The following is a 16,491-nucleotide window of genomic DNA, read 5'->3' as shown; positions in this document are numbered from 1 at the left end:
TTCCCGACTATCTCCGTGAAATTATCGAGTTTCACATTTAGCATTTCTTACCTGCACAATACGTTATTAATAATTCTTCAAATATATTGCGGCAGTAAAAGTTATCAACTGACTAAAGTGAAATTTTTTATTTGTGAATGATAAAATACTTTTGAATTCCACTGAGAAATGATTGTACTATTTTGAATGTATTTTTAAAATTATATTACATTATGTCCATTTCTTTAGTTTTTCCTAAACTTTAGCCTCCTTGCTTTGATAAAAGATATTGTTCAAATTTTGCCAGTTCATTACATAAACCAAGTTGCATTTTTTTTCCTTTTTATTTAGATACGATACCCGCAATTTCAATTTTTCGACCCATCCTACTATACGTGTCATAATACTCTTACCAACGTTGTAATGGCTCTAATATTTTACGGTTTGATACAGAGTCTTTATTCGTTAACTATTAGTTTTAATTTAAATACTAGTTAAATCTGTTAATAGTATATTTTTTTCTAATTACTTATGTTACACTGTTCTTTCTGTATATTACAATTTTAGTTCAAGTAGATCAATGTATTTCACTTTTCCATACTCATATCATCTCATAAAATGTGATTTCCCTGACTACCAATATTTGTTATGGCAGACTCCAAGGAAAGGAAAGAAGCAGATATTTAGAAATTGTTGAAAAATATAAAGAAATGTACATTTTGCAGAGTACTTACACGAAGTTGTTGATTATATGTCTATTTACGGAATAGTATTTTACAGGAAACATTTCCAAATTTCTGTGAATATTGCTTTAATTTTGGTAGTTTTAGGATATACAGGGTTTGTCCGAGATGTAGTAGGACTGATTTCTTCCCGCCGAAACGTGAAGGAGGGGGATGTTATTGCTCTAGTTGGGTGGTGGTGGGTCTTAGCTACCAGCACACCAGTCGTCTCCAAACTTTCACGAAATGTAGATCGAATTTAAGGTGAACCTCTTTCAAGGTGCCTTGTCATCTACACAATGAATCGCTTGTTAGAGCAGCGTTACGCGATGAAATTTTGCGTCAAACTGGGTAAAACTGCGAATGAGACCCATGACTTGATTTGATTTGATTTGATTTATTTGCGTTCATTTGACCATACAGAGTACACAAATTTGTACATATGGTATAGAACATGTCATTTCACAATAATACATTGGTTAAATACAGAGTTAATAAACACATACAAATAAACTATAAGCATACGATATAAAACTAAATTTTTTTACAATAAAAGAAGGAAAAAATAAATATTTGTTATTTAATCTAATGGTTAAAATATATCTACGTACTAAGTTTTATTGCCTTCAGAAATAATAAAGAATTATTCACCTATATACTCATCTACAGAATAATAAGATTTACAAATTAGCATATTTTTAACCTCTCTCAAAAACTTTATATCATCTTTTATGTATTTCAATTCTCTTGGTAATTTATTATATAGCACCGCACCTCTATAAAATGTAGTTTTTTCAAACATACTTGTTCTGTGTGACGGTATTACAAATTTATCACAGTTTCTAGTTTTATATTCATGTACGTCGGCATGCGTTAAGTAGTTATCTATGTTTTTTCTCACTAATTTTAATACCTCATATATATACAAACTCGGTATCGTAAGCAATCTGAGTTCACGAAATTTACTTCTACAACTACTACGAAAATGGGAATGTGTAATGATACGGATTATTTTCTTTTGTAATCTAAATATTGTAAACAAATCATTAGTGACACCCCAGAAGGCAATACCATACTGTACTCGGGAATAAAATGACGCATAATATAATGAAATTAAAGTGTCTAGGTTAAGAACAGAGGAAAGTGTATAAGCCATATAAACAATAGAAGATAAATTTTGGCATAAATTGTTTATATGATGTTTCCATTTAAGTTTGTCGTCTAGGTTTAATCCTAAGAATTTAGTATTTGAAGCACATTCCACATTATTATTATTAATTGTAAACGAAGGTTTAATTGGTGATGAATTAGTTGGGAAAAAATATAAACATTTGGTTTTTTCGGTGTTAATAATTAAGTTGTTGTGGTGTAACCAAGTTTCGAGCTCTCTTGCCGTTATATTTACATTATTTTGCAGCTCAGTTAAATTACTTCCTTTTACAAGTATATTTGTGTCATCTGCATACAGAAATAACTTACCATGAGTGATATAAAGTGGTAGATCATTAACATATAAAAGAAATAATATTGGTCCTAAGACTGATCCTTGAGGAACTCCTATGTTAACCATAGAAGGTGTTGATCTGTGAGTTTCGATATACAAGTTGTCTTCATTAATGAAATTTATCTCTACAAATTGTTGTCTATTTGTAAGGTAAGTTTGAAACCATTGGTTAGCAACACCCCTTATTCCATATGCATTTAATTTACTTAAGAGTAACGAATGGTTGACACAGTCGAAAGCTTTACTTAAGTCACAAAATATAGATAGTGGGTATGATTTACTTTCTATTGAGTCTACTACTTCTTGCAAGAAATGAAGGGCAGCTGTAGATGTGGATCTATTTTTAAGAAAACCATGTTGCGAGTCAGATAAAACATTGTTACGTTCCAAATGCGTAATTAATCTATTTTTCATTATGGATTCTATAATTTTCGAAAATTTAGAGGAGAGAGCTATTGGTCTGTAATTTTCGCATTTCTTTTTGTCACCCTTTTTGTGTAATGGTTTTATAAGGGCCCATTTCAGGCTGTCTGGGAATATACCTTGTGAGAATGAGTCATTAATTATGTGAGACAGAGGCTGTGCAATTGCGTGGATACATCTTTTGATTATAAATTCCGGGATGTCATCTGGACCCCTTGATGATCCGTATTTAAAATTCCTTACTACTGATATTATTTCCGAAGGATTTGTTGGAATTATAAATAAAGAACTACTTATTTGATTAATTCGATTAGGGTTATTCTTAATATCATTCGATGGTGTTTGCGATTTAAGTAGGTTAGTAACTATGTTGCTGAAGTAAGAGTTGAAAAGCTCAACAATAACATGAGGGTCTTTACAGTTTTTGCCGTTCGCGAGTTTTATTTCAGTATTTTGAACATGTTGTGGTTTTTGATTTGTTTCTTCTTTAATTATTTTCCAGGCCATTTTGGTCTTGTTTTCTGCATTAGAAATTATATTATTATAATAGGACTTTTTGGCTTGTTTTATTACCTTTTTATATATGTTTTTATAATTTTTACAGTAAATCTTAATACTATTATCCTTAGTAGTTTTGCTAAGATGATTTAGTGACTTCATCTTTTTACTACTCACTATTATACCTTGCGTCACCCATTTCTTTTGTTTATTGTTCTTGATTGTAAACGTTGCGTATGGGAAACACTGATCAAATATCAGCTTAAATTTACTGAAAAATATACTAAACTTATCGTTCACCGAATAAGATGATTTTGACATTACACTTGACCAGTCCTCGGATTCAAGATACTTATTAAATTGTAAAATATTGTCTTCACTGAAATTTCTTTTTCTCATTTTTATTATTTTTGAACAGCCAGTTTTTTTGTTTTGTGGATTAACTAACATGATCAAGACTGCTTATGAGAGAGATGCGATGGGTCGATGAAGTGTATTTGAATGGCACAAATTGTTTCGGTAAGGAAGAGCAAGTTAAAGATGAGCAAGGGTCAGGACGCCCTTCAACGGCAAAAGAGTGATAAAAACTTAGTGAAAGTGCGAAACCTTTTGAACTCTGACCGCAGATTGAGTGTGCGGATAATATCAGAACAATTAAACTTGATCATGGACCACGGAAGCTTCATCACGACAATGCATCGAGCCACACCGGCTTTCCTGTCATGGATTTGCTGATCAAACACAGCATCACACAGCTTCCCCAGCTACCCTACAGTCCACATGTCGCTCCTACAAACTTTTCCTCTTCCCCCGACTGAAATGGGTTATGAAAGGACGGCACCACGGCTCAATCTAGGTCATTTAAGAGGCCGTAACGAGAGAGCTGAAGGGAATTCCAGTTTCTGCGTTTCAGGGAGCCTTCAGTGATTGGCAAAGTTGCTGGAAACCAAGGATGTTATAAAATAGAGGTTTTACCCATACGTATTTTCATCATATGAACTCAATGAAGGCAAGAAACAACTGAGCATCGTCTGAGCCGGTATGATGTTTGATTGGTTACTTTCTTTTCCACCATGATTGTTGGCTCGAAACTTTGCGATCTTAGTGGCGTGAAGTGGGCAGAGTAGGTGTGGCGAAACTGTCAAGTATAGCTTCACGATTTTGTTCTATGGGCAGATCCTCTATTTTATAACATCCTTACTGGAAATGCTGTGTTGATGCACAAGGGGCATAGTTTGAAAACTAATAAATCATCGTGTCAAAATATTGAATATATATATTTAAATTCAGTCCTACTACTTTCCAGAAAAACCTTGTAACAAATGATTGCCAAGACATTTTAGTGTCGTCAAATACCTCCCTCATTTCTTGGCAAATGCCACACTATATTCTAGTATTTTAACAGCTTGTAAGTTATTATAATAATATATACTGTTTGTTTTAAAATTTAATACGAATTAACAAACTTCGAGATGGAAGAAGAAAATGATGAGTTTGCTAATTGATGATAAAGTTACTCGCCACAGAGATCCATACTCTAACTCGTTTTGGAGCTTTGGCGCTAGAGACCCGGGTTCGATTTACGGCAGGAGCTCATATGGTTCGGATCCCACGTTAATCAGTAGGTCCATGTCTCATATAGCCTCGCTGCTGAAAAGGGACGTTAAACTCAAAATCAACTCATCAACTCTAATTCATTTTGATACATCTAATGAATGTGGAGAAAATTTGATATTTAACTGCAACAGCGTATTATATTGACTCAGAGATATGTGAAAGAGTAGGAACGGAATCTTAATGAAACGATTAATGATGTACTGTATTATGATAATGAGGGCTACATTGTAAATGAATCTGTTATGAGTTAATGAAAAGAAATAAGTTCATATGCTTGTTTACGCATGTTTTACTTCAGTAGGCCTATTGTCGTTACAATGTTCGATGTGTAGCAACGTTCCATTTGTTTTAGTGTCTAGTTACAATGTAAGTATGTTTGTATGTGCTATACCATGGGAGCGATGATAGTCGGTTAATAACCAAATTATACGACCTTTGTTAATTATTTTTTTATGCTCATATCATCTAAATACATTGTAAAGTGGTTTCGTAAGCTATGCATAAACGTTATCTTTGTACAGCCATTCTTTGTATTTTATAATTTCATTAAATAATATCAAACCTCTTTATCCACATTCGTAAGACTTTCCTGTCATTATGGTACAAAAATCTGTTTTTCTGGGTCAAATATTTTATGTGCACTGGTCTGTTTATTGATGCAAACATAATACAATTGAATGTGAATATTTAATAACATAATTTGCGAGTAGTTAATAACATGGTTTGTTGTACCTAATAACTCAGTTAAAATGAAACCTGTCACATCGGGATCAAGTGTTTCAAATAACATATACTACTAATTTATCTTTATCTATTGATAAATTTATGTCTCGACCACAAATAAATAATAAAGGAAGGGATACTCATATATACTAGGTTCACTTATGGTTCCTAGTGTACATTAGTAATACTTCTAATGTACTTCCAATGTACTTAGGATACATATATTTGAGTACCGGTACCAGATTTAAGAATGATCAACTGAAACACTGGTTCCATGTAAACAAATAATGTTGATTTCCTGTAATACTCAATTCTGGTAGGCAAGTTATACACTACCCTTCAAGTATCACAATATAAAACATAAGTTGTAAACATGTACACTCATGTCCAAAAGGATTGTCGCATATCTATAACTGTCTTCTTGTAAGAATATAATTTGATAATGATTTTGCAGAGTACTTTTAATACTGATACTATGTGTATAATCAGGAAATGAATATTTGTGGTAAATTTCATAGGAAAACAATTGTAAATACGAAAATTAAAATAAGTAAAACAAAATGTTGCTAAATGGACAAGAAAGTTTTATTGTTCTTATTTACTGCTCTTTTGACATGAAATTTGCCATAGAGATGTCTTTGTCGATTATACACTTATTAACATTATAAGAAATACCGGGCGAATTCGTTATCACTTAATATTTCTACAACATATTTATAGACATGCGACAATAATTTTGGACGTGAGTGTACAATGACCAAAATACTTATGTATAACTATTGGTTATCAGGGTATTAATAAAACTATACGACAAAGTTTAAGATTTTTTTTTTTTTTTTTTTTAACATCGAAATAAAGGAAGAAAGTTCATGTGAGCATGTGGGGAAAAGTGCATAGTTTCGGAGTTGGGGCCATCTAAAGCCTGGAAAAATACATCGTAGAATATGTTATTCCGAACAAAAGGAACCGCGGTGCTTATGGTTCCAAACACTTCGTAATTTTGTATTCATATGCAGGATGCCATAAGACTTGAAAAAACCCGCTGATACATGCATTTTTATAGACTCGGGACAGGAAATCCAGTCAACTACAAATCCATAGCCTTATTCCAGAGCAAAAGTAAAAATTGATATATGAAACATATGAGTGTTCGCACTACACTCATACGATTAATGAATTTAATAAGCTCTGAACTTAGAAACTCGCTCTGTAGTAGAGTAGGAGGAAACTGAAGCTTATATACGGTATATATATATATATATATATATATATATATATATATATATATGTATGTATGTATAAACTTCAGCTTTCCTCCTATATATATTTTAAAAAAGAGCTGTAATTTTGTCTTAATAATTTGGTAAATTTGATTTCGGAAAATATTTATCTTAGGAAACGTATATTCTCTTTCAGTTTTAGAAAATATGTTCTGAGTAGATTGTTCAATTGTTCAAATTTAGATTCATTTTGAAAATTGACAGTACAGATTATAGAAAATATCTTGATTTTCATTCCCGTGTTCTTACTTTTTTTTTTTTTTTTTTTTTACCTTAGATCAGTAAAAATATATAATACAACATATTGCTTCATAACAAGAATATACAAATTCACCAAAAAAATTATGGTCTAACTTACTTCCGTCAACGTTTTTGTAAAAATTAAACTGGTTAGAAAATAAAACAGAAGTTTTGATTATTTATGTTATTTTTCGTTCTTTTTATAGTTTGGAGAACCTCTATATGGCTCTGAAAAAACTACTTTCACACATTATATGGCACCAGGAATTATTCTTAGGTAATACTTGGATACGGATTAACAATAGCTCGGTAAATAATAGAATACTTGGCCTTGGATTAGGTCAAAATCTGTGTAAAATCGATATATGTACTACATAGAATTATATAAGTATATATCAATGGTGTGTGAATTATAATGTTGAAATAACAAACTTATAATCCGCGCCCATGAATGGAATGGAACCTTGTTCAATTATAGATATATTTCTGATGCGTAGTCTACAAACAGTTTTGGAAATTAATTTATTGTTTTGTATGATTTTGACGTGAGGTCACATCTCAAACAAGTCACAAGACACAACACACATGTTACAACAAAAGTGGGAGTTATAAAAAGAAATAAAAAAGATCAGTTTGAAAACAAAGGTTTATAATACAGGTGTTTCAAAAAGAATGACCTGATTTTAAAAGTCCATATATATTGAAAAAAAAAATACTACAAAAATGGGATAAATTGCAAAATACTCTCAAAATCTTCAACTTTTAGCTATGCTGTTACGAATGCTGTATGTGTGCACCAGCAGCAGCACTCCGCTCAAACGTTTGCCGAATTGTTTCCACCATTGTATCGGAAGTGCCAGCCAATCTGGACTCTTACTTTTGCACAAACATCCCGTCTCTTCAAATTGGCGATACCAACGACGAATGTTTTTGGGTGCAGGCTGATTAATGCCAAAACGCCGCCGAAAAGAACGCTGGACCGAAATCACTGACTCAGTCTTTGCAAACTGCAGCACACAAAACACCTTCTGTTGAGCGGACGCCATTTTACTTCTGACTGACTGCTAACTAAGAAGACTCATTGACTGACATCTATCGGCAATTTTCTGAACCTTTAGGCCAAGCCCATTCAAACAACACTTATTTTTCTTGCTGGTACATCCCATGTTCTGTAATTATTACCATCCAAAATCAGGTCACTTTTTTTCAAACACGGTGTATATTGATTGCCCCAAGGTTAGTTGCAGATTCTAATATGATATACTAAAGAAACACTGATATCTTTGTATTCATTGCAATGCCACTTATTTTTACTGTTTGTGCTTAATTTTATTTAAAACTCTTTTAGTTTCTTAACTGCTATACTTTCGAATCCTCTCTTTGACTGAACTCAAGAAAAGGAAATAAAAGAGTTTAGTAGCGGTTTTCCATTGTACGATTTGAGGAACATCCTACTCTTGAAAGAAATTGAGTTTCACTGTGGTTATATGATTAGCGTACAAGTCCTTGGCGCGAGAGACCCGGGTTCGATTCTCGGCATGAGCTCATATGATTCGTATTTCAAGTTAACTGGTAGATCCACGTCTCATATAGCCGCATGGGAACCAGAGGAACTTAACTCCAAAAATGTGGTTTTCGTTTTTTTCATGTTTGGACATAATTTTGAAAGCCCTACTTGGTGTAAATGGAACGGAATACCACCTATTATCTTTGTCGATCATCTGTTGTAATGTAGCTCAATTACCATCTTATTAAAAACACATCTTTCTAAGAAAATAATATTTTTTCCCATTAGCCTGTAAACCTACGAAAATGGAGTTAGGTTCCTCTGGTTCTCATGCGACGATATAGTCTCACTGCTGAACGGTTTGCTAAACCAGAACTCAACCAACTCATCTCGAAAGATACTGTATTCAAGAATTTATTTTTGAAAATAAAAATTCCCTCAGATACAAATTTTAAATTTTCATTGTCCTTAAGGAAATTGATTGGGGTAGGTTCCGTGAGGATGGGTTGATTTTATGTTCAAAGCTTCTATAAGTCTGAGACTGGGTACTATCTCTTAACACAAGATAGAGATTAGTAGCAGAAGATACAAAATTCCTCTGAAACGTGTTGTGACAGTTGAGTTGATTTGTGAGCGATATCTAGTAACACTCATCTTTAAGCTAGGTTGTCATGCAGCAAGAATCGTGTAGCTGTCATTAAAAAACAATCCTCCAACTCTATCTTTCTATTTACTGTTTACAAAGTACAACTTTCTGAAAGTAAGGGAGATATCTCTCTCCTCTGGCTGTCATAAAAACGTGTATTTTGGCGCGCTTCCCCTCCACGTGGAAAAGAATCCGTCCTTTCGGAAGCGGCAAAACTGTTTTATTCTTTATGTCAGTGGGAGGGTGATAGCCGATAGCAAACAAGACGACCCAGAAAGTTGCACATGGTTTGACTCCTCGCAAGATAAAAAAATAAAATTATTGCATGCTCCTTTCACGACTATGTTTACATGGAGAAATATTGCAGGGTTGCAAGATTATTTTAATGACAGCTACAAGATTCTTGCAGCATGGCAACCTAGCTTTAGTTCACTTCTTGCGGGAAGGGGATTTTTCTTGTCAAAAACATTTAGAGAGAACGTTCACTGAAAAATCTAATAACTAAACCTTACTCTAAGTATTTCAAACTATTATTGTGTTTACTCCTTTTATTTCCAGTATGACCTATTACGCTAAACTTATATCTGTTTATTATGTTGCGTTTCAAAAGTAGCCAAAATGTAGTTTTGAAAAACCTGTAATGTTGAATTAAAACGCAAAGAAACATTTTATTATGTTCCACTTCTATCTTATAACAATAAAATTCACTTCTGGTTCGAAATCAAACAAAATAAAACAATGAATCTTGTCTTTTGATGTTTCCATTACATTTTTTCCTCAATTAACTTGCAATATATGAACTCAAGGAAGTTGCGTTTTATTTTTTAAATATTTGTAGCTAATAATTTTTGCAGTTTCTTTTTTTTGCTGCTTCCTTCATCAGAGCTACGAAAATATGAATTAGGAAATTTGAGATATTATAGAAACTAAAATCAGGTGATTATGTATTTGATTCACAAGTAATCTTCACAAAAAATACGCATCAGTACGATTTAATCTTATGTTATTCGACTTTGGTAGTTGTTGCCTTAGCATAAGAAATTAAAATATATTATTGCAAATTGTATATTCTGTTACTGTATTATTACAGCATGACTTACACGTTTGCTGTAGCATTGACTGCAATGTGCTTAATAGTTGAGAAAGGAGAAGGACTAATGGAGAGAACTTTTATTGCTGGTAAGTTGATTCATACAAAATTGGGATTTATTGTTTAAAATTTACTATGCTGCTTTATAATTAACACTAAACAATTTTTTTTTTAATCAAAAGATCCAATATATTTCAATCAAAATTTTTCTTGTACGCCTCATATCTGGAGAACTACAAATAGTGCAGCCAAATCCAAATTACCACTTAACTCAGTATGAAGTGTTTATTCCGTAAAAAATAAGAAAACTCGATTTAGGGGCCGTTCAAAAATTTTGTGGCCTCTGATCCAAGATCCAACAATATATTTCAATTAAAAATTTTCTTGTACGCCTTATATCTGAAGAACTACAAATAGTGTAGCCAAAACCTAGCTACCACTTAACTCGGTATGTATGAAGTGTATATTTCGTAGAAAATACGAAAACTCGATATAGGGGCCATTCCAAAATTTTCTGGCCCCTGATCCAAAAACTAATTATTGGCCAAGATCGCAATCTTTTGATCCATTTTTTGGATCATTCCTAAAATTCTTGTTTACTTATGATTTTGAAAAGGGGGACTAAAGTTTTAATTTCTGTGTTTGAATAGATCAATGTTACAGGATGTCTATGGTAATATCTAAGCAGAACAATTTATTTCCATCTAATTTGTATACGACTGGATTCGTTCCTTTAAGGGACCGTTCACATATTATGTAACACTATTTTTGGCCAATTTTTACCCTCTCCTTTCCCCTTGTCACACTTCGTAACGCAATGCCCAATCCATCCCCCATTTGTCACTAACGCTTTTTGATTTTTGTGTTTTCACAAGTTATGATTATTTTTGGGATTATTACAATAAAATACTAATTTTAATAGCAAAACTTTTTGTTACAAAATGCTTGCATTCTGAAACAAATTTAGAGTGTATTTTTCACCAACAAATTAAAGTATTAGAAAATGGTAGTGCCGTAATAATGTTTTAACCCCATAGCGTTGTTTAATTAATCAGTCTTAATTCTTCGACATTATATATTGTCGTTTTCCCAAGGTGATGCAAAGATTTCATCGACCACAGGTGTTCTGTCTTTTGTTGAATAAATGTTCACAAAACAACTTAATTGTGATAAATGAATAAATGTTTATTTGCACTAACTACACAACAACTGAACACTTACAACTTACTGTTATATTGTCTTTTTTGTACGAATTCCGGAGGACCGTCTTGTATGGATCTCTTGGTGCTCAACTTGCTGACACTCACACACAAACTGTTTTTAAAACAAAAGAGAAACGTTATGCAAATGTAATGGCAATGATACAAACTCACTATAAAAGTCTCTACATTCTCCCCTCTCTTGATTGAACCAAGTCAATCAACTTACACATAATCCACATTATCACTTTTAGGTAAAGGTACAATTTTAGTAATTGGTCTCTTAACAGTCCCTGTTTTACACTTTACACTCACTACTCTCACTAGTCCATCTTTTCCCGGAAACACTTGTTGAATAACACCTAATTTCCATGACAATGGAGAACAGTTGTCTTCTTTGATTAGAACCACATCTCCAATAGAAATATTAGTTTGTTTTGTTGTCCATTTTCTTCTCTGCTGTAGTTCATGTAGATAATCCTGAGACCATCTTTTCCAAAAATGCTGCTTCATCTTCTGAAGGTGATTCCATCTTGATAATAGGTTGGTCGGAATGTCCACTAGATCTGGTTCAGGAATGCTCATCAAAGATTCACCAATAAGGAAATGTCCTGGCGACAAAAATGAAGGATCATCGGGATCATTGGATAGAACGGTGATTGGTCTTGAATTCAAACAGGCTTCTATTTGTGTTATAACTGTGTTGAGTTCTTCAAATGTCAAAATCGTGCAACCTACTATCCTTCTTAAATGAAACTTAAATGACTTCACTGCACTTTCCCAAATGCCTGCAAAATGACTTGCTCTGGGTGGAATGAAATGCCATGTAAATCCTTCTTGCACTGCAACATCTTGAATTGAGTTTTGAAATTGTTGTGAACTGAGTAGTTGTTGAAGCTCCTTAAGTTCTCGCTGAGCTCCAATGAAATTGGTTCCGTTGTCACTATAGATGTTCGAAAATTTGCCTCTTCTGGATACAAATCTTCGAAGAGCTGCTAAAAATGCTTGACTACTCAAATCACTCACTAACTCCATATGAATCGCTTTGGTTGCTAAGCACACGAATATTGCAACATACGCCTTTGTCACTTTACGAGATCTAGTTCCTTGCTTAATCATTAGGGGACCGGCGAAATCCACCCCTACGTGAATAAAAGCTCGAGCTGGCTGTACTCGTGCTGATGGTAATTGACCCATGAGTTGTTCTGAGGCTGACGCTTTCAATTTAAAACAAACTAGACACTGATGAATGATAGATCGAACGACTTGTTTAGCTCGTGGGATCCAATATTTTTGCCTCAATGATGAAATCAATAACTGCGGTCCAGCATGTAACAATCTTCTATGTTCCGCTTCAATTATCAATTTGGTGAGATGCTCTTTAGGTGGTAAGATGATCTGATGTCGGCTATCATACGGTAAGTCGGAGTTTTTTAGTCGTCCTCCCACTCGTAGCAACTGTTCATTATCTATAAATGGATACAAAGATTTAAGTTCACTTTGGGATGAAACTTGGCCTGATGAAGCTAAGTCCTTGAATTCTTGCGAATAACTAACCTGCTGGATTAGCTTAATGCATTGTTGTAAAGTATCACTAATTTCAGTAGTGGAAATAGTTCCTACTTTCTTCTCGTTGTGATTTTTACAATTGTAAATAAAACGACGACAGAAACAAATAACTCGCAATAGTTTCCACAATGATGAAAATTTTTCCAGAAAGCTTATGTCACCTTCATAACTGACTAAAGATATGCTCGTTACTTTCCTTTCTTCTGGAACATCTTCGTCTACCACTTCTGATTGTTCGGGCCATGCAGATGATTCAAGCCATGCGGATCCATGCCACCAAATATCTGCTTCCTTCAACTGTTTCGGATCCATTCCCCGTGTAATAATATCGGCTGGATTGTCCATTGACGACACATGATGCCACTGGTTGACTGATGTGATCTCCTGTATCTCTGCAACCCTGTTTGCCACTAACTCCTTCCATCTGGCAGCTGGAGATGATATCCATGCAAGCACTATTTTTGAATCGGTCCAGAAGTAAGTACTATTCACTGAAATGTTTAATATCGGAATTATTTTGTGATACAGCCTGCTCAAAAGTACTGCCGCACACAGTTCAAGTCTTGGTAACGTTACCTTTTTAATAGGGGCTATTCTCGATTTAGAACTCAAAAGTTTAACAGTAGTTTTGCCTGAAATGTCCACAGTTTTAACATAAATGCAACAGCCGTACGCAAGTTGACTGCTGTCAGCAAACCCATGTATCTCGACATGAACATAATTCTTCAATACTACACATCTATCAATTTGTATTTCGTTAACACTGGGAAGATGATGACACAGATCTAACCATTGTTGATGGAGCTCTGATGGTATTTGATCATCCCAATTGAACTTATGGATCCACATTTGTTGTAAGAAAATTTTGAACGGAGTAACTACCGGGCTGATAAGTCCTAAAGGATCAAATATTTTTGCTATGGTCGAAGTCACTTGACGCTTGGTTGGTATGTTGGTCGTGAGACATTCTTTAACTGACTTGTTGGTGATGAGAAGCTTATCTGATGCAGGATTCCACGATAAATCCAATGTTGAAACACCTGACTCGGACTCAAATTCAAACGGTAAGTGAATTTCCCTATGTTCTTCTTTCACTGGTTTCATATGATCTAATTCTTCATATTTTCTCATAAAGTTACAGTACTGCTCGCTAATTTCTGGACACTGCTGCAACCGTCTTTCTAGCTGGTAAAATCTACGAACAGCTAAATTATATGATTCTCCTAATGGTTTATGATTTGGCTTAATTGGCAAACGCACAACGAATCGACCACTGCTATCTCTGGTAGTGTTTTCCTCAAAGTGTCGTTCACATTGCCTTTCTTCTTGAGTCATGACTGTTGAATGTATAGTTTCGAGCTCCCAAAATGTCTGTAACTGTCTATCAAGGTTACTTTCTTGTACAAAAAATGACACTTGTGGTATACTCGAGTCTCATGTTGTAGGAACTTTACCCGCCAAAATGTACCCAAATTCAGTCTCTTGTACTACTGGATAATTCCCTGGTCTAGTTAGTTTATGCGATCGCAAAATGTCCAAAAACACTTCCGCGCCTAACAAAATGTCAATAGTATCTGGTTGGTGAAAATTAGGATCTGCATACACTATGTCTGTCGGCAAGTTCCAATCAGTATGATCTATTGACCTACTTGGAATGTTATCTGTTATTTTGAGCAAAACTAAACAGTTTACATCAATTGCAAATTCACGAATTCTTGATTCTATATGTACATCTACACAATGCTTTGTTTCACTAATCACACTATTAATACCTTGAATTGGAACTCGGTGTTTATTTTTAGGTAGACGCAGCCTTTGAACTAAATCTTCAGTTACAAAATTACTTTGACTCGCAGAATCTAATAATACTCTACATGGATGTAATTTACCATTTACATCTCGTACATTTACTATAGCAGTAGATAACATAACAGTAACATTTGGTTTTCCCTTGAAAATGCAATAAGAACCTTGTGTCATATTTTCCCTATTCGTATTAGAATGACTCGAAGAATTTCTTGATTGTGAATTAGCAACACTGGTTTTCTCATCTGATTTTGACATTACGTCATAATGCAGCAAAGTATTATGCCTTTTGGAGCATCGTTTACAGCCACCTGATCTGCACGTCTTTACCTTACATTCTTTTTTGAGACAGTTGAAACACAATAAATTATCTCGAACATAGTCTTGTCTTTCTTTTGCTTCAGCGTTTAAAAATGCTGGACATTTAAACAACTGATGTATTAGGTTTTGTTTACAAAAGTTACAGAAAGACTGAGTTGTTGTCACGTATGATTTGGTTGTTTTTTCTTTTTGTTTTGGTTCAGCACTCTGTCTATTTTTATCGCCCCTTGACCTTGACACTACTTCCTGCGATGGTGTATTTTTTATAGTTTCAAATGCTTGACACCTACGTTCCAAGAAAGCAAAGAGCTCTGATAAGGGGGGGGGGGAGAATGATCTGTGATTTGTAACTCCCACGCACGCCTAGTGTTACTGTCTAATTGTGAAACGAAATGTTGAACAAACAAAACCTCTTCTAGTGGTGTCTGCAAATCTAAAGCTCGTAATGCATTCAAGTTACTAGTAGCTGTATTAATAAATTCTCTTAATTCTGATGTAGTTTCCTCTGTGATACATTTAATATGTAACAAATTACGGACATGAGTAGCTGCAATCAAACGCTTATTTTCATACCTGTCTTTCAATAATTGCCATTCAATTTTATAATTAGCTTCTGTAACTTGCAGATTCGCTATTAAATCATACGCCTCCCCCCTCAATGCACTCCTTAGGTAATGGAACTTTTGCAACACTGACACGTTATCGTTATTATGAATCATAACTTTAAAATTGTCTGAAAATGAAAGCCAATTTTCGTATCGTCCTTCAAATGATGGCAATTCAATACGAGGCAATTTTAATTGATCATTTGACACCTGATTCTCATTTTTCGAGGAATTATTTGAATGAGATTCCTGGCTACGCTGAATAATAAAATCCTCTAGTTGCGCTAATACATCATAGTAACTGGTTTCAAACTCCTCCCTATATGCATCGTCCTCTACTTGTTCGTAATTTATTTCTAACTGTGATTGTACTTCATCGAACTTTTTGTACAACTCAATCATTGCAGTCTTACGTACTTTCACCTGACTAATTGTAGTTGTTGAATTAATATTACTTACGTAGTTTTGAATTCTTGTCAGTTGACTTTTGCACACACCACGTTGTTTCACTAACTTGCTTCTGTCTGAGTCCTCCATCTTGAAAAATACTGTAAGTCCACACTAACTAATAAACACAAGTCCACACTGATGAACGTGTTCCGTTCTCACTTATGTCTATTCACATAGTTTCCAGAAGAATTAATAAACGTCACTGCACACACGAACAAAACTAAACAAAGAGCAATGTAACAATTGTTCACATACACATTCACAGTTTGTATCAAACGCTAGTTCACTGTGATCCGGTCGGAGCTGACCAAT

At 34.1% G+C, this 16,491-nt stretch overlaps 1 protein-coding gene across 2 annotated transcripts in view; it reads left to right on the top strand.

Annotated features, from left to right (window-relative positions):
* LOC145665878 (ABC transporter G family member 20-like) overlaps window positions 1–16,491 on the top strand; it is a 131,130-nt gene that overhangs the window by 64,260 nt on the left and 50,379 nt on the right. For both annotated transcript variants that reach the window (XR_014127672.1, XM_081732990.1), the window contains exons 13-14: window positions 7,193–7,263; window positions 10,230–10,318. Coding sequence is in view for 1 of the 2 variants with exons in the window: in XM_081732990.1 (XP_081589116.1) it covers window positions 7,193–7,263; window positions 10,230–10,318 (160 nt within the window). In the remaining variant the exon portion in view is untranslated. The remainder of the gene's footprint in view (window positions 1–7,192; window positions 7,264–10,229; window positions 10,319–16,491) is intronic.

Source organism: Thermobia domestica, chromosome 12, assembly GCF_964235325.1.
Source record: "Thermobia domestica chromosome 12, izTheDome1.hap1.1, whole genome shotgun sequence".
Taxonomy (NCBI): Eukaryota; Metazoa; Arthropoda; class Insecta; order Zygentoma; family Lepismatidae; genus Thermobia; species Thermobia domestica.
Note: the sequence above shows the minus strand (reverse complement) of the source record. Positions and strands in the feature narration are given on the sequence as shown.